Source organism: Hydra viridissima, unplaced genomic scaffold (assembly GCF_058129835.1).
Source record: "Hydra viridissima isolate aposymbiotic clone 2 unplaced genomic scaffold, HvirCarnegie_v1 scaffold_2, whole genome shotgun sequence".
NCBI lineage: Eukaryota > Metazoa > Cnidaria > Hydrozoa > Anthoathecata > Hydridae > Hydra > Hydra viridissima.
In genome coordinates this window covers 13,773,952-13,797,904 of record NW_028324301.1, presented here as the reverse complement: position 1 = coordinate 13,797,904, position 23,953 = coordinate 13,773,952, and the positions used below count along the sequence as shown (strand labels likewise).

The following is a 23,953-nucleotide window of genomic DNA, read 5'->3' as shown; positions in this document are numbered from 1 at the left end:
TGCAATAGAGACAAAATGAAGAAAAAGCAACATTGGTATAATTTAAAAAATATAAATTTATTTTATGCATCAAATAAATATCAATCAACACAAAATAAAAGATCAAAATACAATTGAAATGAAAATATAAATATCTTTTATGCATTAAATACATTTTTCATTCCTTCAATCTTTATGTAAAAAGTATTCTAAATATATTCATATTGATTTTAACAGTCTCAAGCAAAAAAACATTTAAAAATAAAAAAATTTAAACACCAAATACAAAAAATATTTATATCGAGTTCCAAGAAAAGGTCTTTCTGCTTTAGTTTACTTTTCCCTTCTTTACAACAGGTAAGTTTCCCCTTCAAGACGCGAATATGGTTGGAATACTAAAAAAAAGTATACTATAATATTGGTTTGTTTTGAATCAATTTTTATCATAATTTATTAATTTTGAATCAATATGTACAAAACCAGACTGATGATTCAATCGATAAAATCAAAAACATAACCAATGATATTGCTTTGATGCAGGCAATACAGTTGATTTATTAGACGTTATTGACTAAATCGAAAGCCTGGAATAATAACATTCAAAATTTTGATCATACTTAAGAGTGTACATAAATATATGATGTATGTATGTGTATGTATATATATATTAGGACCTTGCGAATTGCTTCGATTCGATTCGCAACACTGTGTCACGAAATGACTATTAATTCAAACCTCTTGTCCCGATAAAACCCTTTGGAGGTTTGAGAGTACACATGTGTAGAATTACACTAAAGTTGGTTTTGAAATCTTTCATCATTGTCCGAGAAAGAAAAATCAGTTTAAAGTTTCTAATTTTATGCTTATTTAATAAGGTCAATAAACTAAGAGTTTTTTTTTCTTTCTCAAAAAAACTGTCTATTTTGGTTATTTGTTTTACAAATAGTACATACAAAATATTTTAGCAAAAAAATAATTAACTAAAAAATTCTGGGAAAAACCTGCAAACAGTTTAGAAACCGTTTTAAAAGAACAAGGTGTGCGTCATTTTTCAAAATGCCTAACCAAGCAAAAACTCATGAAGACAACAGGAAAACTGTCTGTTTTCTCTCTATGAACAAAGCTAACAGGCAGCTGACTGATTTTATGATTAAACGCAGTCAAGAAATTTTGGGCCAAAGAATCAACTTTGAAGACCAAAGAGTACCAATTGGAATCTGTGAAAACTGTCGAGTAAGTCTCAGAAGAAAAGGTGAAGGGAGAGATGTCCAACTTCCTTCCTTGCCAGACTATCAAAACATAAAGATCCGTCCTGCAACAAGAGAATCAGCATGTGATTGCTTGATTTGTAGTGTGGGAAAAGCAAAATTCAGAAGCCCTCAGATAAGTGGAGCAACAAACACTGCCAGTCAGCTTATAAAACAGCCAATTGTTGAGAAAAGATGTTCAGCATGCTTTTCATTGATAGGAAGAGGCATCCCTCATGTCTGTACTAAAGCAATGTTACGACAGAACTTACTCGAAGTTGCAGAAAAGGGCAAAAAAGCAGCAGAAAGAGTGGCTGTTTCTGTAATTGCCAACAAAGTTCCTTCCCCCCATGGCACTGTCCGTCTCAATCAAGGAGTAGGAAGACCCTTTCCAGTAACTCCAGGTAAAAACTGTACTTTTTAAACAAAAAAAACTTTTGTCAAAGGGCATAGCAATAAAATATACACTATGAATTTCGGAAATGATACAATGGTAACTTTCTGTGATTTTTTGCAGGTCCATCGCGACAAAGAGAATTATTTCCTTCATCTACACCCACCTTGACTGCACAACATCTAGTACAAGTTCAAAACCAGATTGGTCTTTCAAATAGAGGAATGAATATGCTTGCTTCAACTCTAAACAAAGTAGTTCCACAGCGTGTTGTGGAGAAAAATTTCAGAGAAAAGTTTGAATCTCTTGGAAAGCAACTTTCTGACCTCTTTGTCACCTCAGAAATTACTGATACATCCAAAAGCACTAGCCAAGAGTCTAAACATTTATTGGTGTACTGCAATGAAATGGAGTCATTAAGAAACACTGTTGCTGAAGTCAGAGGCCCTCAGTCAGACCAGCTTATTAAGGTGGGGATAGATGGTGGAGGCGGGTTCGTGAAAGTTTCTTTTGGTATTATGAGCTTAGAAACACCAGATACTTCTCCTCCATCAAAGAAACCTCTCTTTAAAAATTTCAAAGACTCAGGAGTGAAGCGTCAACTTTTGGTGGCCATTGCAGAAAATGTCTCTGAAAACTATGACAATGTCAAACAAATCCTGGATAAACTGTGTTTAGAGAGAATGTCTTTTGTGTTGTCATGCGACATGAAGCTTGCTAACATAATTTGTGGCTTGCAATCTCACTCTAGTGCACACCCTTGCACCTGGTGTGACATTGAGTCAAAGAATCTTCATCACAGTGGTGAGCTTCGAACATTTGGCTCCATTCGTTCTCATTTTGAAGGCTTCCAAGCAGCCGGTGCCCAAACAAAAAAGGCAAGGGACTTTCAAAATGTTGTTCACCAGCCAATAATAAGACTTTCTGATGATACTCTTGTCCTAGATTTTATTCCTCCTATGAAACTTCACCTTCTTATTGGTGTTGTGAACCACCTCTTTAAGAACCTCTGTCAGGTTTGGCAAAATGCAGATGAGTGGCCAAAGATGATCAACATTCAACAACAACCTTTTCATGGAGGACAATTTGCTGGCAATGAGTGTAGAAAGCTTTTGAGAAATGTTGACTCACTTCAACAACTTGCAGAGAAGCATGCTTGCTTTTTGGCATTTCCATTTATTGAAACCCTTAGAAAATTTGATGCTGTTGTTCATGCCTGCTTTGGGAATACACTCCAACAGAACTACTGTGAGCTTATTGAAGAGTTTAAAGCTTCCTATCTCAACCTTTCAAACACAAGTGTTACCCCCAAAGCACATGCTGTTTTCTTCCATGTGACACAGTTTATTGATCGCCACAACCACTCTCTGGGCATCTTTTCTGAGCAAGCCACAGAGTCACTTCACCACAACTTCAGTCTTCATTGGCAACGTTTCAAGAGGCCAGCCATCCATCGGGATTATCCCAGGAATCTTCGAAACTGTTTAATCGAGTATAACAGTAAACATTTATTTTGATTTCTATTTGTGGAAGAGACATTTACAGTTATTAATTACATATGCTATGTAAGAGTTTAATAAAGGCTTGCTTCTTAATCAATTGAGTAGAATAATTTTGTATAAGTATCTAGAATCATTAATGTTTTTCACAGCTTGAATTTCAAAGCTGAAAGTAGAAAACTGTTTGTCTTTCAAGAATAGTTTGTATGTATTTTTTTTGGTTTTGCTTTGTTTAGAGTTGCAAACACATTATATGTTGAAGAAATTTATATGTTATAATAGAGAACAAGATTTTTTTAAAGAAATTATTTTTTTGTAAAATTTTTATTCTGAGCAATAAAATTAAAAACTTTAAACTGATTTTTCTTTCTCGGACGATGATGAAAGATTTCAAAACCAACTCTAGTGTTATTCTACACATGTGTACTCTCAAACCTCCAAAGGGTTTTCTCGGGACAAGAGGTTCGAATTAAAAGTCATTTCGTGACACAGTGGCAAATCAAGTGTCGCTTCGATTCGAGTCGAAAAAAAAAAGATTTAAGTTTTTTTGAATCATATTTTATTTTGCGAATGTTGCTATTTTTTTAGATTTCTAAAGCTGAAATGTAATTGAAATGGGTTTTTTATCCTGGGTGGAGTAAGAGTAAATGAAAACAGGTTTGAATATCACTTTTAAACAAACGTCAAAAATATAATCTGGGGAAAAAGAATTTGTTCAAAGAAATATTTTTATCTTTTTGGAAAAAAAAAAAAGCTTAAAACAAAAAATGTCAATTTGCAGGGCCCTAAAATATATATATATATATATATATATATATATATATATATATATATATATATATATATATATATATATATATATATATATATATATATATATATATACTAACATATAACAATATTATGCTCTCTTCTTTAAGAATGTTGAGCACTCTATTTGTCGAATACACTAACATTGTTAGTGTATTTTACAAATAGAGTGCTCAATATTCTTAAAGAAGAGAGCAGTAATAAAAGAGTCAAACATTTATCTAGTTTTTTGTTCTTTGACAGTCTGTTCAACTCCTTCAGAAGGTTTAAAAAAAATAGATAAGTGTTTATACTATATATACATATATATATATATATATATATATATATATATATATATATATATATATATATATATATATATATATATATATATATATATATATATATATATATATATATATATATATATATATATATATATATACAGTGTCCTCAAAAAAAATGGGACAGCATGACTTTTTTGTTAAAAGTCATAAAAATCATTGTTGTATCAATTATTTTAAATTTTTTTTTCTTAATTATAAAATTAGAACAAATAATGAACTATACTATTTAATAAAAAAACAAAAATAATTGATTTAACTTTTGTAATTCAACTAAACTGCAGAATTGTTAGAAATCTAACATAAATGAAAAAATTGTATACATTTTTTATAATAAAGTAAAGTTGATTGTACCATTAAATGTTTAAAAATTTTTGGTTTTCAATGTTAGATACTTAATATATTTACACTATTTTAATATTTAAAATGAAAAGAAATTGAAAAAAAAGGAGGTGGGCCCTCAAATTAACAACAGGTAAAAAAGGGTATCTTTAACATTGTATTTTATATTTCCGATTAAAGCTTTCCTCATTATAAAGTGTTACATGTAATTTTATATTGTTTTTTTGCAAAGTAAAGTTCTTTTTAACTTTTCAAAATGACATTTTGACTCAAAAAAGTTTATATTATTTTATTTAAATTAATTTTTTTAACAATTTTATATAATTAGAAAATATAATTAAATGGCAGCAATGGCAAAGTTAAATGCTTTTGATTCTACTACTACAAAAATTCAATCATTAAATAGGTATAAGACATTCATACTTATAGTATTTTGGTATTTAGTTGGAACTATATCATTTGTTTATCAGTTAAAATTCATATTTACCAACTTAGGAAAAAACACGTTTCAGACTTTGATAAAGGAAGATAATTTGATAATTCAAATGCACAATGCAGATTGGCCTTTGCGTAAAATTTCCAAACAAGTTGGATGTGATAAATCTACAGTTCAAAGAGTTGTGTCCAGATTTATTTCTCAAAATTCAATTAGCAGAAAGTCAGGGTCAGGAAGAAAGCGAAAAACGACAGAAAGAGAAGATCGATTGATTGTTAGGGAAGTGATGAAGAATCGTAGGATATCAGTGAGTCAGATAAAACAAAATTTAAACCTTAAACACTTATGTAACAATACAATTGTTGCAAGAATAAAGAAAGGTGAAGCATGGCCTACTATATAACACGGCCGGATTTGTTGCCTTGAACGCAAAAAATTAGTGGGCCGATTTTAGGTTTTTAGCTTTTGAATCAAAACCTGAAGGTAATTCTATAAAGACATTAATAATATTTAAATAATTTGCTCTTAGCTATAATTATTACTATTACCAAAATTCTTAACCTTCAAACACTAAAACAGTTAGCTAATAATAAATCATGATTGCATTAAGCCGAATGAACTATTTATTTTAGCCATCAATTTTAATCTACAAAATCTTAGTCTTAAAATTATTGGTTCAAACAACTAAAATTAACAAAAATGTTAGTAAAACTAGCATAATTTTTAAATGTACACATTTACTGAAAGCATTTACATATATTACAAAAAGATTAATCAAGTCAAGTTTCTTTTGTTTCTCAAAAAAACAATATACATATACTATGTTGTTATGGGTTTATTCATTTGTCTTTTTTGGTTTGTCGAACTTTAAAGGCAGCAACTTCATTTTTTCTAATGTTTCCATTTTTAATTTGTTGCTCATTGTTAAAATATATGTTGGTAATAATTGTGTTTACCAAATGCCTTCCCCATTCCTCATGTTCTATACACATAAAATCACTATCGCTTGGTTGATATTTTTCTAGCGCTAGCAAGGATGCATTTTTATATCATGGGAATACTTTAATAACATTTTCTTTACAGTGTCCAGAATTATAAACCCATTACAAACATAGTTAGCTAATTCTTTGGAAGGTTTTGTTAAACCACCACGTGAAAGAATTTCCAGATATTCTGTTGAGACTTTATTGAAACTTAATGATTTCAGACAGTTAGAACAGTTATATTTATCCCCAATCTTTTTCGTGATGTAACCAGATATATTGATTGCAACTTCGTAAGAGTCATGACAAAGCTCATTCTCTTGAATTTCATTGCTATATTTTTCCAATTTTACTAAAAGTTCATTTTTGTCAATTTTTGTATCAAGTTTAAGATTGCTCGTCCAACAATTGATATTGGCTTTAATTAAGGATTTCATGCATAATATCTTTTCAGAGCTTTGAACTTCACGTAAACTGACTAAAAATCTTCCACCGCTCATTTGTCGATATTTACTGAAATGTCTTTCTAATGGATCAGTTTGAAACCTGCTAGTTAAAACATATTTATATCCTTCTGAAAATAAATCTTCAATCAGACTTGCAGTACCCTTCAGTGTTGTAATTAATGCATTAGTTGTTTGAGCAGATAAAGTATACTTATTACATCTTTGAAACTGCAAGTTTTTCCATTCATTAATCCATGTTGCAAAAACTCGAAAAAATTGTGACTTTTTGTCACCTGGAATAGCTGCATTACCAATCCTATTGTTTGTATTAAACATTACCTTTGAATTAGAAATAGTCCACCAAGTATTAATAAGCCTTAGAAATCCAGCAGCTGCAGTTTCGTTTGGAAAATAGCTGATGATTGCAGCAGAGGTGGTTTCATCAAAAATATTTAAAGCTAAAGGAACTCTTTGTTTGTTGTTTCCTGGATGTAAAGTTTGGGCAGACAATTTGAAAGCTTTTTTTAAGTTAGCACGTAACAATTCATCTTTCTCATAAACATGCAATAAACTCCAAGAAATTTCTCCAGCTTCAACATGAATAATATCAAACTCAATAAAATCAAAAGGTGGAAATACAAACCGTTTTGAATTTAATAAATTATTTCTAATGTTTTTCAGTAAATGAACACTGTCATATAAATTGTAAACCCGGTGTCCCGTAAAAGTAAAATATATTTCATTATCTTGTTCACGGGGTATTCCATGAGAAAGTGGGACAAATATTCTAGACATGTAACCCACCATCTCAGATTTTCTTCATACTTTGTCAAAATGATCACCAACATCTCATAGATTACCTTGTAAAATTTCAGCATTGTAATCAAATTGGTTTTCGAGATATCGTTATTTCAAAACCACCTATTTTGGAGGATTTTTTCATTTAGCGGCCATCTTGGTTTTCGTGTTGTTTTTGTTTTGCATGTTATTGTAAAACCATACATGTGTTCAAACTGAAATTTTGCACCTTAATAGTTTTGAAGATGAGGAATCATAATATAATGTTTATTTTATGTAAAAGCAATGGAAACTAAGTCAAATTGAGGATTTTTTTTCTTTTACAATTTATCTCTAAAATTGTAATAGACCAAGAAAAGAGGTCGTTAACCAAGGTAGCCCATTTCTTTTGTCATTTTTTTTTTCTGTTGTCAAAATACATGTTCTAAAGAATACTTTTGTAAAAAACTGAGATGTGGTTTTTTGTGGATTTGTTATAAAAATATAGGAAAATTATGTGAAAAAACGATTGAAAGTATTGTGGGTATGTGTTGGTCATAATAAGTAAAAATAAGATTTGTATTTCACCTATTGTCTATCTGGAAAAATTTAATTGACCAAGAAGGGGAGCCTGGGAACTAAGATAGCATTATAATTTTATCAATTTGTTTTATTATTTTTTTAAATACATATTTTAATGAGCCTTTTGTTGAAAAAATAAGAGGTGGGTACTTTGAGTTTTTTTTATAAACAATGAAACAGATTTGAGTAATAAAATAAGTTTGGATGTTAGATAAATACTTCTTTAGAAATTCTTGAATCTTATCCATTATCAATGATGTACTACTACTATGGCTGAGTTAAATTAAAGAATGGACCTTAGGCAAATCTTCTGCGTCTATCTGGTATTTGTGGCTTGTTGTTGAAAATGACAGTGTTTTTAGCATAATTAGGATATGAGGTTTAAGAACCCAATAACAATCATCTCTGCTGGGCCAATTGAAAAAAGTGTTGGGTAAATGAGGATGCATGAACTTTAAAAGGGCATCTTCATTATTTTCATCAACTTCTAATACCAAGCCGACCCACTGAAGCATATCGTATTTGCAGATATAATATTTTCCTGCTCTAATTTCTTGAAGATATTGTATTGAGCCTGTAAGGTTGAATGTTAAATTAAATTCCTCCTGCTCAGAGACTCTTTTGACACTTATGTTTGTTGCATCCTGTGGAATAAATTGATGGAAACTTCTTGTACCAGGTAAAGTCTTTGCATTACTGAATCGGGGAGTCAAAGATTTACGAACTGAGCAAATATCTTCAACCTTTAAAAAAATAAAGTGGATGCCAGATATGTTGTCTTTAGAAAAGTTAAACATTTCTTCAGCATTCTGAATTTGTAACCCAGTTGGAAGTTGAAGACTTGCATTGGAAACAAGTCTTTTAACCGTCCCACCAATGCCATCACATGGTGACTTTCCATGTGATGTCGCAAAGAAATTCCATTCACATTGCACCCCAAAATCTTTAGCATGATAACATAAATTTAAGAAATGCTTGCAATTTTTGTACTGGCCAGCACAACCATCAGAAAAATAGTGGATTTTTTTTGTATTGGGGAACATTTCTTGTACAAATGTGACAGTTCTTTTTATGACACAATAAACAAATCCAACATCATGTGCTAAGTCATCAGATATAATACATAAAGATGTTGGTTGACTTTCAGTAGCACCCTTATCATGTTTTGTATAAATAACTACAGGGTGTAGTGTGCATTGTTGTTGGTTCCAGTGGTAACTCTGGATTTCGTCTTGTATGACAAATTTAAATTTTCTGCAAAGTCAACTAAAACAATAATTTCATTTGGTGGTATCGATGACTTTAATTTATTCAAATATTTACCTTGTGCTTTAGCAATATAAGTGGGATGTTATAATATCAAGCTTCTCACAAAGACTTTCTATAAATTCACCTAATGTACATGTGTAACTTAAAAGCTCTGCTCTATCTGTTGTAGTCTACTGTTTATACTCAATTTTTTTATCTTCATAAACTTCGACATTCTCTTCAAGTTGTCTTTCATTTTGTAAAAACTTTGAGGTTACATAATTGATAGCACTCTGAATTCCAGGGCAAATATTGCATCGATGAACCATGCATTCCCTTGACTCTCTACTACAAACAATGTTCTCAATAAACTCATGGTAGCTTTTCTCCAGTTTAACTGCACTAAGCATAAGCTTTAGGTTCTGGTGTATCGTACAGACGCATACAGCATGGGTACCTTTTTGCCCAGCATAGATACACCATTTTGGCTTTAACTGAGCAAATTTGGAAAATCCTATTTTGGACTGAGGGTTTTGTAGTTTAAACTCAGCATATAATTCTTTAATATTGCAAAGAAGTAATCGTTTTGATACATGTTTCTTTTTGGATATACTTACAAAATCCATTTTACCTGGCAATTGCCGACTGAACTGATCATTGCAGTAAAAGCTTTCCACTTTACCTATGACATCTGGGTTAATTCTAACAATATTAGTTTTTTCTGGAAGTGCTAATATCCCCTTTTCAGCTTTAAGTTTCCTTGCTTTAGTTATGGTTGACTTTGATGTATTAAATACTTCAGCTGCTTTATTTAAAGGCCATGAATCAGGGATCAAAGTCAAAACTTGAATCTTTTCCCTTCTGTTTGCAGTTTTTAGTTTTTCTTGCATTGAAAATATTAACTTATCAAGATCATCAGCTTTCTTCTGATATTCAACATTGGGTACTTCAGTAACTTCACTTCTCAAGTCTGCTGTATTAACATTAAGAATAACTGATAGCTTTTTTGACATGACTTCATGAGCTTGCATTAATTTTCTTTTGCCTAGGGAAATCTTTGCATGTTGTGGGATCCCATGTAATTTTACTGGTGATATTTCTAAAATATCAAAACTGCTGTTTATAAATTCTTTTTCTTGTGAAACTTCAATCTCTTTGTTAAAAAAAGTTTGTTCCAGAGAGTCAACTTCACCATTGTGGTCCTGTAATGCGGACCAATCATCTATTTTTTGTACCACTTCTTTTCGACAGGAAGGACAAATTTTAAAACCAGGTGTTGTTACCACACCAATTGAACACATATCTTTTGCCAGTTGAATATTGATTTCTCTCAAACCACCTATAATTATTAAGAGTAAAAAAGGTCTACAAAAGTAAGAAGTATGATTTAGGAACTGACAAAAGGACATTAAAAAATTGTTAAACTATTTAAAAGCATATTGTATGTGCTCTTTGTAAAAAGTAGTTTCATAATTAGTTAAAAACAAATGATTTTACCTTTTATATTGGTTTTATGCCTTTTAAACGGGTCAAAACATTTCTTTTGGGAATTAGCAAATCTGTTAAGTAAAAGTTGTTCATGATGAAAACAGACTTTAACATTAACATTTAATATTGATAAACCAGATCGCCATAATAATAAATTTCTCTCTCTCTCTCTGAATAACTTGAAATATCTATCAATCCAGTTGATTTAGTGTATACCATTTTATGGCATTGATCATTTGATAAAATACCAACTGTACAAAAGTCCTTGCTCATTTTAGATACTCTTTTTTATGAGTAAACTGTAAATAAACACAAAATAACACTGATTGATACACAGTGTCATTATCATTAACATTTTTATATATTGAATATGTTTTTCAATTTTTATTGAAAGGCTTATTTTGTAATTTAACAGTTAACTAGGGGAAAAAAACAACAGCTGGTCAGATGACTAATGATCTGACTAATCCTAAGTCTTTCAGTTTAAATGTTCATTATTTTATTTGATTTAATAAAAAACTAACTGACTAAGTATGTCAGTAGTATCTAAAAAGGAAGCAAAAATTTGATGATTTGAATAAAAATAGGTGAATATAGTTCTAATAGGAATAGGTGAAATAAGTTTCACCAACTTTTCTTTTGTAAAAGTCTTCTGATTTGATTAAGAAAAAGGAATGACCAACACATACCCACAATACTTTCAATCGTTTTTTCACATAATTTTCCTATATTTTTATAACAAATCCACAAAAAACCACATCTCAGTTTTTTACAAAAGTATTCTTTAGAACATGTATTTTGACAACAGAAAAAAAAAATGACAAAAGAAATGGGCTACCTTGGTTAACGACCTCTTTTCTTGGTCTATTACAATTTTAGAGATAAATTGTAAAAGAAAAAAAATCCTCAATTTGACTTAGTTTCCATTGCTTTTACATAAAATAAACATTATATTATGATTCCTCATCTTCAAAACTATTAAGGTGCAAAATTTCAGTTTGAACACATGTATGGTTTTACAATAACATGCAAAACAAAAACAACACGAAAACCAAGATGGCCGCTAAATGAAAAAATCCTCCAAAATAGGTGGTTTTGAAATAACGATATCTCGAAAACCAATTTGATTACAATGCTGAAATTTTACAAGGTAATCTATGAGATGTTGGTGATCATTTTGACAAAGTATGAAGAAAATCTGAGATGGTGGGTTACATGCCTGTCCCACTTTCTCATGGAATACCCCTCACCAAACTTTAAACGTAGAATTTTAAATGCTGAAACATTTGTTGCATGATTGTCAGTTATTATAGCTCGTACATTAAAAGATGCTTTATATAAAGTATCTAACGTTTCTTCTATATGTGAACTAATCATAGAACCAGAAATTTGAAATTCTGGACAGGCCTTAATTACAAAGGGGATAGATTCTTTCAAGCTAACCACCATGAACACAATATACCAGAATAGAAATTACCATCATCATCAGCACCAATTAAACTTCCTCCATGATATTGGACACCTTTTTGTAAATACATCTCATCAATTAAAACAACACAGTCAGCACTAATACTACCATTTTCCAAAAGTAATAATAATCCTGATAATGGATCAATGCCACCCTTTGAAAGTGATTTTAAATAAGACAACGAAGGAAGTGGAAACTCTTCTAATAGCAAAGTATAAGCCTATTTTGATGTATATCTGTGCATTAGAGAAAATCTAATGATTTCATTTGTGTAGATTGGACGTCCTTGTGGTTTATAAAGAGATAATTTATATAAATCTGATAATACACTTTTTGATACGTTCTTTGCAACTTCATGCATATAAGAAACAAAATTAACAAGCATACTGGCACTGGTCAATTTACAAACACTGCCTTCTCTAAACCATTTAGGCAATGGAACTGGGATACCTTTCATATGTAGCTTTACATGTAAGTCTTTATCAATAGTAATACTGTCAATGTTAGGAGTAACATCCCCGTCGTCGAAATAAATTCGAAGAAATAACACACGGTTATCAACTAGTTTAAATGAAAATCCTGCTGGACAAAAACTTTCATTAAGATCTATAATGCTTTTAATTGTATCATGTTTTCTAAAATCGTATGTTTCATCGAGAAAAGGATGAGAATATATACGAACTGCAGGGGGCTTACGTAAAGCTGAGGTTGATTGAATTAAAGATGGCTTTGATAGGATGTTTTGGTTGGTAATAATTGTTGGTATAGGATTTTCGCAATAATTCAATGTTATACGTTTACCTCTTTTCAAATATTTATCTTCAAAATGATCGATACATATAACTGAGTTTTCTGTGGGGCTTCAATCAGCTCGGTTGACAAACTTAATCCAACAATTTCGAAGATCTAATTGATTGCTATCAGGAAAACTAAACACAGTTTTGTATGTTACGTGGTTGCTGTTACTGGAACATTCTTCAATCTTTCGCTTATAATTACTTCTACAACCAACAACACAACACTTTTTTGGCATTGCAAAATAAAGTATTACTTGAATTAAAAAAAGTTTAATTTAAGATTGTTAAATCGGTTCATTGTAAACTTCAAACTCGTGTTTTTTCGGCCCACTAATTTTTTGCGTTCAAGGCAACAAATCCGGCCGTGTTATATAGTAGGCCATGGGTGAAGAGTTTACTTCAGGGTGGCAAACAAAAAAGCCTTTTATAAACGAGAAAAATCGTGTTAAGAGATTAAAACGGTGTAGAGATCATTTAAGCTGGACTTCAGATCAATGGAAACGTGTCATATGGACAGATGAATCACCTTTTGTGCTACAATATGGTAATCGAGGAAGAATTTGGAAAAAAAAAGGTGAACCATATAATCCAGAGTGCACACATGCCACAGTAAAGCATGACAAAAAAATCATGGTTTGGGGTGCATTTGCTGCTCATGGTGTGGGAAACTTGTACAGAGTTGAAGGAATTATGGATCAACATAAGTACCATTATATTTTAGTTAACCAATTAAAACCTAGTATAACACATCTATTTCCAGATGGAAACTATATATTTCAGCAAGACAATGACCCAAAGCATACAGCAAAAAAAAATAAAAGACATATACAAAAGGCTGGTATACCTACCTTTGAGTGGCCAGCACAATCACCTGATCTTAATCCAATTGAGAACCTGTGGTCTATATTAGATTCTAAACTAAAAGACAGAAAACCTTGTAATGAAGATGAATTATTTTTGACACTTTTAAAAGGTTGGAACTCACTGGAAGTTAGCTTGTTAACAAAACTAGTTGAAAGCATGCCCCATAGATGCCAAGCGGTTATTGATGCAAAAGGTTATGCAACCAAGTATTAAAAATGAATATTATGCTTAAAACTGATTTAATTTCTATTCAGTTGTATCAAGGGAAAATGTAATTGCATAAAGCATTCTATGTTAAACAACATAGATGTAGAAAATTAGAAAACATACTCAATTTTACCATTCTTTTTTAAAAAAGTTGAATTTTCCTATTTTAGTTGATTTTTACTAATTCCGTTGTTTTGTTATAAGTCTAACTGTTTTATTGACTTTTTTTTGTTTTTAATGAAAAATATTGTGTAATAGAAGTAATTATTTGACATATTTTAAAAAAAGTTAAAAAATATTTGACAAAAATTTAATTTTTTTTGCTTTTTTTAAAAAAATCATGCTGTCCCATTTTTTATTGAGGACACTGTATATATATATAGTCACATTGGAAAAGAGTACCATAGCAACAGGTTACAAAAGTTCAATGATTAAGATTTTCTTTTAACCCTGCAAAAAAAATTGAATCCTCATATAAGCAAAAAATACAAAAAAGATAAAAGGTTCATCTTGCTGAATAAATTTAAATTAAAAAATTTCTACGCTCAAAAATATTTTTAAAAAGGTTTAAAAATTGTAAACAAAAACACTAAAGTTGCTTTAGCTGAAAGTAGATATTATTCACATTCAGAGGTCTTGTATTTTATTTGAAAAATTTTTTCGTACAGCTGCAAGTTATTTTCAAAATAATTTCATGAAAAAACTAGTATAAAACCTATTTAATTATCTAAAATTAAACAAGTTACACGTTGTCGATGATAAGTTTTGCATCCGTAGCCATTTTTAAAATTTTAAATTATTTTTAACTCTACTGCGCTTGCGTATAATAACTTTCCATTTATTTCTAAAGTCTAAACGACCGTGTTTTCAAGACAAACTTTTTAAAACTTAAAAGTAATTAAAATATCGCTTTTTTTACAATAAAATTAAAAAAAAAAAAATACTTTTTATAGTAACATTGACTTTGGCGCCCCTTTAAGCTTAAACGCGCGGGGTAATTCCCCCCGGCGTCCCCCAAGCTACCCTACTGCATAACTAGGGACAGGCGAAAAAAAAAAGGTAAAAAAGTGCGAAAAACACGGCGTACTTTAAATAAAAATCGCAAAAAACACGGTAAAAACACGGAAAAAACAGGGCATTAAAATGCCACATTTTTATTCATAGTGAAATAACTTCAATAAGCAAAAACTGTGTTTTAAAACTAAGATTTTATGAAAACTTCAACTTTGTTGCTGAAGTCTCTAAATTGAAAATATTCACTTAGCTCTTAGCTAACTGAATTAAAAACATTACACGACAAATGAATACAGTGGGGGAGTATCCCTTGGAGATTTCTCATAGTCTTCGTCATGTAACTGGCATTGTCTGTAACAAATGCACTGACTTTATTGAAGTTAACGTTGAACTTGTTCAGGGTCTTAATAATTGCCTGACTGACTGTCGTTGAATTAACGTTTTGTAAGTAGACCAGGTTAACTGCTACCGCCTTCATCTGCGTTTCATCAGAACTTGTTACTGGTAGTATAAACAGTATATAAAGAACGAAACAATCTTGGGAATCGCTGGCCTCATCAGTGGCTACAACAACTTAAGATGCTGCTTCAACACGGGCTTTCAATTCATCATGAGTAACATCAAAAACTTTCGGTAGATAATCGCGCTGTAGGTGACTTGCACATGGTAGTGCCCTAAGGTTCTTCACATTCGTCTGTAAATATTTCTTTAGCTTGGATGATCAAGTTAGTTTAGCGGTATATTAGCTGCAGTAAATGCCTCCACTAATTCAAACAGAGCAAGATTTCGTGCATTACGTGACTCAGATACCGCCTTAAATGCACCTATTATTGTAGCTTGCTTCTTCGCACGAGTGTCATTTGTTTCGTTGAGACTTTTACGTTTTTGAGTGTGCATAGGTGTTAGCAAGTGTCTATCAATCGTACCTTTTCTCGTATGATCTAGTGTAAAGTTACAACTTGTACAAAAGAGACGGCCATCGTCGGCGTGCAAAGTTCCCTTGGGATACTGTTTTGCGCGCTTGGCACAAGAAACATTCACGGCGTTCTTCAACATAATTAAATGTAAGATGTTTATTGATTGACACGCAACTCGTTTACGAAAAAATGGTAGTTACTAACCGGAAATGACAGATGAGTTGACGTCAAGCAATTACCACTAACAACAAGTAAGTAAGAGAATAGAGCGAGTTAATTTTAAAAAAAAACAGAAAATCACGGTAAATCTGACAAAAACAAGGAAAACACGGCAAATGACGAAAAACACGGAAAACACGGCTTCCGTGTTTTCGTGTTTTTCGCCTGTCCCTATGCATAACTAATCAATAAAACACCAAAATATTGTTAACTACATTCTTATGAATGAAATTACAAAACAAAATATTTTCGTCCACCTAGCTTCTATGAAGCTATACACTGTGCGATGGTACTAACTTAATCAAGACTTAAAAGCCTTGATTAAGTTAGTACTACCATAATTGTAAACATCACCATATTCATTGGCAAGCCCAAAGCTTTGGGCTTGCCAATGTTATGATCCAATACGAAATAATGTCAGAGAAACCGTCTATCCGAAGAGTGAGGCTGCACCCAACTTTAATAAAAATGATATCGTGGAAATGCCAGCGAGATCCTGGGAAAGGATCATACAGCGGCTGGAAAAGTTTGTAAAAGAAGATTCTGGCTGGCACCTAAATTGCTGCACTTCTCGATACAATGGCCCTCCCGTGAACCGCCCTTTCCGCGGGAAGATCTACGTGAAGACATCTTCCTACATCCCCAAGCGCTCCGTCATCACGTGAAAAATATGAATAACAGGTGCCTCGAGTAGCCCATCCTCTCCGCAAAATATCGAGCGGGCTCCAACACCGATTGCCCGACTAAGTACAATCAACATCTAAGGCAGCTCGACTTCACAGGGATTGATTTCCTGGTGAAGGTCACGAAAGTTAGAAAATTTGAGTGTCTGAACCCCAGGCACACCTGTCGTTGATGTCTACTAGGGAGGGTCAAACGCCCCTTATTTTCGAAAATCAAAAGGCAATGTTTCCTTGAGCTGTGGGTGTAATCAGTGATTAATAAAAAACAAAATTTAACTCATTTACACAACTTTTAGACCCTGCTCAATAGGCTTAAAGATCAAATTTTTACCTCAAAAAATCACATTATAACCGGTTAAATAACTTTAAAAATGGATATCTTTGAGGCACTGTTTTTTATCCGAATTTGTAGGTCTATATGATCATTTTAGGCCCAATCTTATAGTTATTGAATAAACTTTAGACTGTGCTCAAGCGTTTTGGACCCTGAGTTTTGACCCGGTTTCTTAAAAAATTGACCGGTTTTTACAATGCCTTCAATTTGCCGGTGTGTTTATTTCATAAAGGTCGCAAATATTTATGACGCTTTTAAGCTTTATAAAAGCATAGTCATAAAATACATCTGTTATTGTGACTATGATAAAAGTAGAGAAATTGATTTTTTCGCATAGAGAAAAATCAAAAATAATTTTAATTTTTATCATTTTCCTGTTTTATGTCTTATTTTAGCGGAAAAAATAATATATCTACATTAACATTAGAAAGAAGTATAATGTAATATTCAAAATAAAATGGGAAAAGATACAAGATCGAAACATCAAGTTTTTTTGATCAGTGGTACCATTGAGATACTACCATCATCTCAATTGCCTACTGGAGAGCAAGTTCTGCAATATTTATATGGCAAACTAATTAAAGCGAGAAAAGAAAAATTACAATATAAACTCATGGATATAGTTTCTTGCAAATTTCCCCATGGGAGTTTTGAAATTGGTTGCAATAACCCTGGAGGGTGTAATTTTCTTAAAAGCACTTGTGTTGTTTCGTCACTGAAGAAAATCTGGAACAGAAGTTCAATTCCAATAGTAGCTGACCAATATATTAGGTGCCACAACCAACCCTGAAAAGAGCCGACTCTTATCAAAGCAAGTCCCATTTAGCTATTGCTATGTGAAGGTGCAGAGTGATGGACAAACTAAGGGTCCATCTTATACAGGGTGAGGGTGTGGTTGAGCACTTCTTGGCTAGCCTCAAAACTGAGCTGGCTAAGATCACTGGATTCTTTGAAGGTAAAGATAAAAAGATGAGCTCGCGAGATCAGTACTTCTATCGGAAAGAGAAAAAATGTTCCATCTGTGACAAGTTACTTGATGAGGACAAGGTTTCCTACCACAGTTACATGAGCGGGAGGTACAGGGGAGCCTCCCATCATAAGTGTGGCATCAGGAAGTATGCTAGTGAACGAAAGAAAATAAAGCTCCCGATTGTGTTTCACAACCTGAGTGGATATAACGGACATATCATCATGCAGGCTCTTGGTAAAGATATGGAAAACAAGGAAATAACCTGCATTCCAAACAACATGGAGAAGTATATGACATTCTCTATCGGTCGGCTGACCTTCATCAACTCCATGCAGTTTATGAATGACTTCCTAAATAATCTATCGCAGAGTTTGAATCAGAAGGATCTGAGGATTACGAGTGAAGGAGTAATAGAAGCAGAGTTGAGTCTTCTGAGGCGAAAGTAAGTCTACCCCTACGATTACGTCGACAGCCATCGGTTGCTAAGACTTGTATGCCACCGAAAGAGGCATTCTAATCTAAGCTGAAAATGAGCGGGATAAGGGACAAAGACTATGCCCATGCGCATAATGTCTGGAGCACCCTCAAATGTAAGAACTTTGGCAACTATCATAATGTCTACCTGAAGACCAACGTAACGCTGTTGGCTGACATCTTTGAGGAATTTAGGAAGACATCGATGAACCACTGTGATCTTGACCCGGCCCATTACTTCAGCGCCGCGGGGATGTCTTGGGACACTATGTTGAAAAGGACCGGAGTTGAGCTCGAGCTGCTAACAGATATCGATATGCATCCGTTCTTCAAGAAGGCTCTCCCTGGAGCTATTGCTATGGTGCCGAAACATTTTGCGATTGCGAACAACCCGGGCTGTCATGAAAATGACAGCTCAAATTCAAGCAGCTACATAACCTATCAAGATGCTAACTGTTGTTTTACGTAAGAGTCGTATTGTAAAACGAGTTCAATTTGTTACTATATTATAAGAGTATTGTTATACAAATATGCGATAAACTTAAAGAAGAGATCGTATATCACAACTAGTGGTAGAAGAGTTGCTCAAGTCCTTTGTTGTTTGACAGGTTACTCCAAGAGAGCGAGGCTTCGATAATCACGCTATTTATACATTTTCTCCAGGAGGACATTACTTGTTTTATACAAGCAGCCAATCCCAACAATTTATGTTTATGACAATTTGATTACCGCTGCATTTATACATATTCCCCAGGGGGGACTTTAATTGTTTTATACAAGCAGCCAATCCAAACGATTTAAGTCAATGACAATATGATTAGCGCAACACTAACAACTTGTACCGTTGGGCTGTGATATTGGCCGCACCTTGCTGACGGTTTTGAGTGGGTCCAGCTAGAACTGACGATGTCTTAGGGATAGCTGATGACGCGCCGGAAGGCTATGTCATCAAGGTAGGCATTGAGTACCAAGAATCTCAAGTGGTCTCACAAGAGAGGCTAAGGGAATATCAGAAAAATTTTGGCTGAGAAGCTCCAGTGTGTGTATAAGGGCTGCACCAAGCTCGTACCAAACCTCAGGAGTAAGGAGAGGAATGTCGTACACTACCGCAACCTCAAGCTGTCTGAGTCGCTCGGTATGATGGTAACAAAAGTATATAGGTTAATAAAATTTAGGCAGAAGCCTTCGATGACTCCATTTATAGAGATAAACACGGAGCTGAGGCGAGAAGCCAACACCAAGTTTAAAGAAGCCCGCTAAAAGATAAAAGAAGATACCTAAGAGTCTAAAAAAGTTAGCTTAGTCTGAAGTGGCCGACTTGAAGTTCCAAAAAAACTTCTTCAAGTTAGTGAACAACAGCGTATTCGGAAAAACTATGGAGAACATCAATAAACGCATACGTGTTGATCTTGTACACGCCAGAGAGACGAACCGATTGCGAAGGCTCGTCACCGACCCGACCTACCTATCGCACAGAGTATTTGATGGCGGTATGGAGGCCATTAACAGTACAAAAACAATTCTGAAGCTGAACAAACCAATCTATGTCGGACAAACTATCATAGACCTGTCAAAAAGCCAAATGTTTGACTTCTGAAAAATTGATTCAGCGTGTTAGTGCAGGGGTGCACCTTCTCATAGTTAGAAACAATCGCCTCATTCACAGCTTTGGCTTTATCTGTATCCCATTCTACATCGACATTAAGGTTTATGGCTGTCATACCTCTTATGTGAGTTATCGTTTTTAATGAGATCGATGAGAGGTTATGGTCAGCTGGCTTCTCGGCTTTCCCTTTGTGAAGGAAAGGCACGTACTCACATGTTTCCAGCTGGTATGACGCTATTTAGACGTTTTTTAGGCTACGCTTCAACCCCGGTAACATATTGGTCAAACTCCTCTCTATTCTCATTAATCAGGTCAAACAGTTCACCTGGCGGGGTTTTTTTGAGTTTTTCTTAGAAAGACATCGTCATACACGCTGTATGTAAACTCTCTGTATAAAAGATAAATATTTCTCTAAATAGAAATGAAATAAAAATTGAGGTTAAGGGAACCTCATTGCTCAATCGTGTCACAGACGCTCATAAGATTGTAGAGAGTTTTCTGAAGTATGGGATACTCATGATAACCCTCAACATAGTATCTACAGCTGAGATGACTCTTTGCTGCGCGGTAAACATCATCATGTCAACCATCGTGTCGGCTTTCCTTACTAAAGAATAGGGGATTTTTTTGCCAGAAAGTCTCTCGATCTTTATACATTGAAGGAGGTAGCATCTTCTCCATTGCTGGACCTATGTTCTTCAGAGCTTGGTTTAGGCGCTTGTATGGACTTGTCATTCTATTACACTGCAAATCTAAAGGGTTCTTGAAGGTTCTGCGGCTGTTCTTCAAAGAACCTAAAGGTTCTTAGAGTCGACTTAAAGAACCCGTGGGTTCTTCACGTACCTAAATGGTTCTTTGTAGAACCGGCTACTTTTTTAATGCAAGTTTAAAGAACCTTTAAGGTTCTTCGCATTAATTGTTAGAGTAAATATCTTAAGTTTCTTCTAAAGGTTCTTCAGAAACTTTTTCCATCTTTTTTAAGACGCCATTTTGTTTTTTTACTTAGCGTGAAAAACCCGTATAAAGGGTTCTTTGAAGAACCTCTACGGGTGCTCCCTCAGCACCAACGTCAAGAACACTCAAAGGTTCTTCAGAGAACCATTCGGTTTTAGAGTGTAGAATCCGTGAAGCCTTGATATTAACTTAAAAGAAATTCTCTTCTGAAGCTTTATCACGGCAACAGCCGTGATAAAGCTTCAGAAGAGAATTTCTTTTAGGCAGCATACAGATTAATCCCATGCGCAATTGCAGTCAGCCGTAACCACGCGCCTATGACAGATCAACTCACTCTTCGTATCAGTAAGTCAAGTCGTAGCACAGAAACTCTCTAGAAACGAGACCGAGGATAAGATAAAGCGGCACAACAAAGCCATGGAGGCTCTCATTAAGGTGCAGCAAGATTACACAAAAAACCTTGATAAAATCAACGCTTACCTCGCAGCTGAGGGTGCTTCCAAGTCTCGACTTGACGACTATGTGATAGCGAGCCGTCTCTACCGCGATATGATGAAATTCCCAGTCTTTCAAAAAGGCCGAGTTCTCAGATTGCTATACGCTTAGCAATGATGAGAGGATGCGAGACTACGGATACGTTGCCGCAGCTGTAGTTGCCGGGGGTCTTGCTGGGTGGTACTTCACGTCAAGCGCGAAATATAAAAAAGAAAAAAGAAAAAGAAAAACGGACCAGCTCAGCCAGAGACTTTCCCGATTGGTCCGCTAACATTTTTGAGTTTTTTTTTTTTACTTCTCAAGGCCGGTTGATCATCGGATCATGGAAGCTGCTAGTCCGCAAATTCCTAAGGATGATGAGACCAGTGCATAGTTGCGGATCAGGATAATCTCGTCTGGCACGCCATAGGTGAACACAGATTCAGAAAGTGGTGATATTAGGTTTGCATCGGCACTGGCACCCAGAGCGTTTCTGTATGCCTGAATTGCGATAGCTAAGTCTACATAATTTTCGTGCTGGTTCCCAGTGAAAGCAGCCGCACTCGCGATGGCGCTGAATAGAGCCATCCCAATAGCAGCCGCCATTAGCATGTTATATGTCTCGCGTCAATTTTTCAGTTGCCTTGAGAGAGGCTGGCAGGGATTCATATTTTGTCTACCATCATTTGCCGAGCCCGTTCGCTAAACATCAGATAGCCGATCAACATCCCAGTGTCTCGCATGTCAAATCTTAGCTCAGTTCTCAACACAAATTGTGTTTTTTCCAAGCTGTAAGAGATGACCAGGGCTTCAACGCCGGGAGCTGTGCTATGATAACCAACAACAGCAGCTACTTTCTTGTAGTCAGGGTCGGGAGTAGACATCTCGCTAGCAATAGCATAGCTATTATTGTTGATACAACACGATTTGGAATGGTAAATCCGATAGAAGGTCATCTTAGGTAAAACACAGGTAAGACAGAGCTATATATCCAGAGCTATGCTTCCGTCTGCTTGATCGCCGGCCGGACGCCATAAAAATTCTGATACGTCCAACGCTAGAGTGGAATAGGACTTACCTTACCTCCAAGCTGATGCGTGATAAAAATTTTCTCATTCTAAAGCCAAAAATCATAGAGCACCTCAGTGTCCAGAAAATTCTCAAGGTTCTTACTGAAAAAATGGCTGGAGAAGACGCTGACGAGACTAGCAGTGATGACACCGGTCATGAGACCAGTCTTATCAGAGATAGCTACGCAGACCGTTAGCCGTTTGGCGGTGTTTTTTCACCTTTTTGATAGTAATCCGTAATCTTCAGAGAGCTTTTATATTTTATATATCTACTTGAGGACCATCTGGAATCTCAGGGCAGACCTATCTGCAGCCGATAGTAGGCATTCACCGAACCCCCCATGTTTAAACTTTTACCAAATATAAAATAAATCTGAAACTTTTACCAAAAATAATGTTTTTATGTATTTTATTTTACAATATTTAGTATGGTTGTTTTTAAAACAGGTATAGTCTATATTGTTTTACATTATTTAGTATAACTATCTTTAATACCTACCTTCCTCCTCTATTCTAATCTTAACTAATCCATTGGTAAACATACAATTTAAATAAAAATTGTGCCATATGTGGTGATACCTGTTTTTGGCATTTTCCAGAAGAAAAAAAATTTCAAGTTGCATAGAGTTTATTAAATAAAAAATTTCATTTCATTATATTATGGACAGTTAGGTGTTATGTCATATCAGAATATTTCCAATTGCTGATTTTATAAAAACCATTCCTTTTAATCAGTTCTTTAAATCCCTTAAATCTAAAATCGTAAAATATTTGCAAAGCTGTAAAGTAATTGAAATCAAGAAAGTGGTACAATATTGGATTACAATGGTACAATTAAGGATCTAGTTTCCTTAATTGTACTCTTAGCGCTATTTTTTTAATTTGATTCTTCGAGACTTAACGCTTTTTAAATTTTGAGTTTTTTAAACGTCTTTACAACAAACAATCCCTAAATTATGGAATTCAATTGAAAATCCATGTTTTCACTCAGTAGATTAGCAACATTTTTTAGTTTTGTCTTAGGGGGTACAATATTGGCAACCTTACCCTACACGTTGGCCCAACGTTGGATCAACATCGAAAAATTGTTTGGCCGATGGTCGGCAGCCAACATCGAGCTAACGTGGATTTGATAGCCGGCGCGAAGTCGCAACCAACCGTTGGGCTAACGTTGGCCCAACGTCGGATTTTGACGTTGGGCGAGCGTCACATTCTGACGTTGGTCCAACGTATAATTCAAATAATATTAGTTTTACTTGTTTGCAAAGACTTTGATTTTGATTCAAAAGATGTGCTTATCTTTTCAATCAAAAACAAAGTTTTTGCAATCAAATTAAAACTATTT

At 33.9% G+C, this 23,953-nt stretch overlaps 2 protein-coding genes and 1 pseudogene across 3 annotated transcripts; 1 reads left to right on the top strand and 2 right to left on the bottom strand.

The window, feature by feature from the left end:
• The first annotated feature begins 893 nt into the window (after nt 1-893).
• Nucleotides 894-3,610, top strand: LOC145184205 (uncharacterized). Its single transcript, XM_080059825.2, has 2 exons — nt 894-1,630; nt 1,744-3,610. The coding sequence occupies exons 1-2, from the start codon at nt 1,036-1,038 to the stop codon at nt 3,135-3,137; spliced, it is 1,989 nt and encodes a 662-aa protein (XP_079915951.2). The 5' UTR covers nt 894-1,035; the 3' UTR covers nt 3,138-3,610.
• A 4,361-nt stretch (nt 3,611-7,971) lies between these two features.
• On the bottom strand, nt 7,972-10,959 carry LOC149892081 (uncharacterized; annotated as a pseudogene). The gene is made up of 2 exons (XR_016450213.1): nt 10,567-10,959; nt 7,972-10,408 (listed from the first exon to the last, which is right to left on the bottom strand). The product of XR_016450213.1 is annotated as an uncharacterized LOC149892081 (transcript).
• Nucleotides 10,960-15,633: 4,674 nt separating this feature from the next.
• Nucleotides 15,634-15,963, bottom strand: LOC149892080 (CGG triplet repeat-binding protein 1-like). The gene has a single exon (XM_090078060.1). It carries the CDS (start codon nt 15,961-15,963, stop codon nt 15,634-15,636), a length of 330 nt encoding a protein of 109 aa, XP_089934186.1.
• Between the last annotated feature and the right edge of the window lie 7,990 nt (nt 15,964-23,953).

What these genes read in the sequence shown, in the direction of transcription:
- LOC145184205 (XM_080059825.2), top strand. Translation starts at nt 1,036, where the DNA reads ATGCCTAACCAAGCAAAAACTCATGAAGACAACAGGAAAACTGTCTGT. An exon ending in ACCCTTTCCAGTAACTCCAG is followed by an intron (nt 1,631 to 1,743) that starts GTAAAAACTGTA and finishes GATTTTTTGCAG; the next exon opens with GTCCATCGCGACAAAGAGAA.
- LOC149892080 (XM_090078060.1), bottom strand. Translation starts at nt 15,963, where the DNA reads ATGTTGAAGAACGCCGTGAATGTTTCTTGTGCCAAGCGCGCAAAACAG.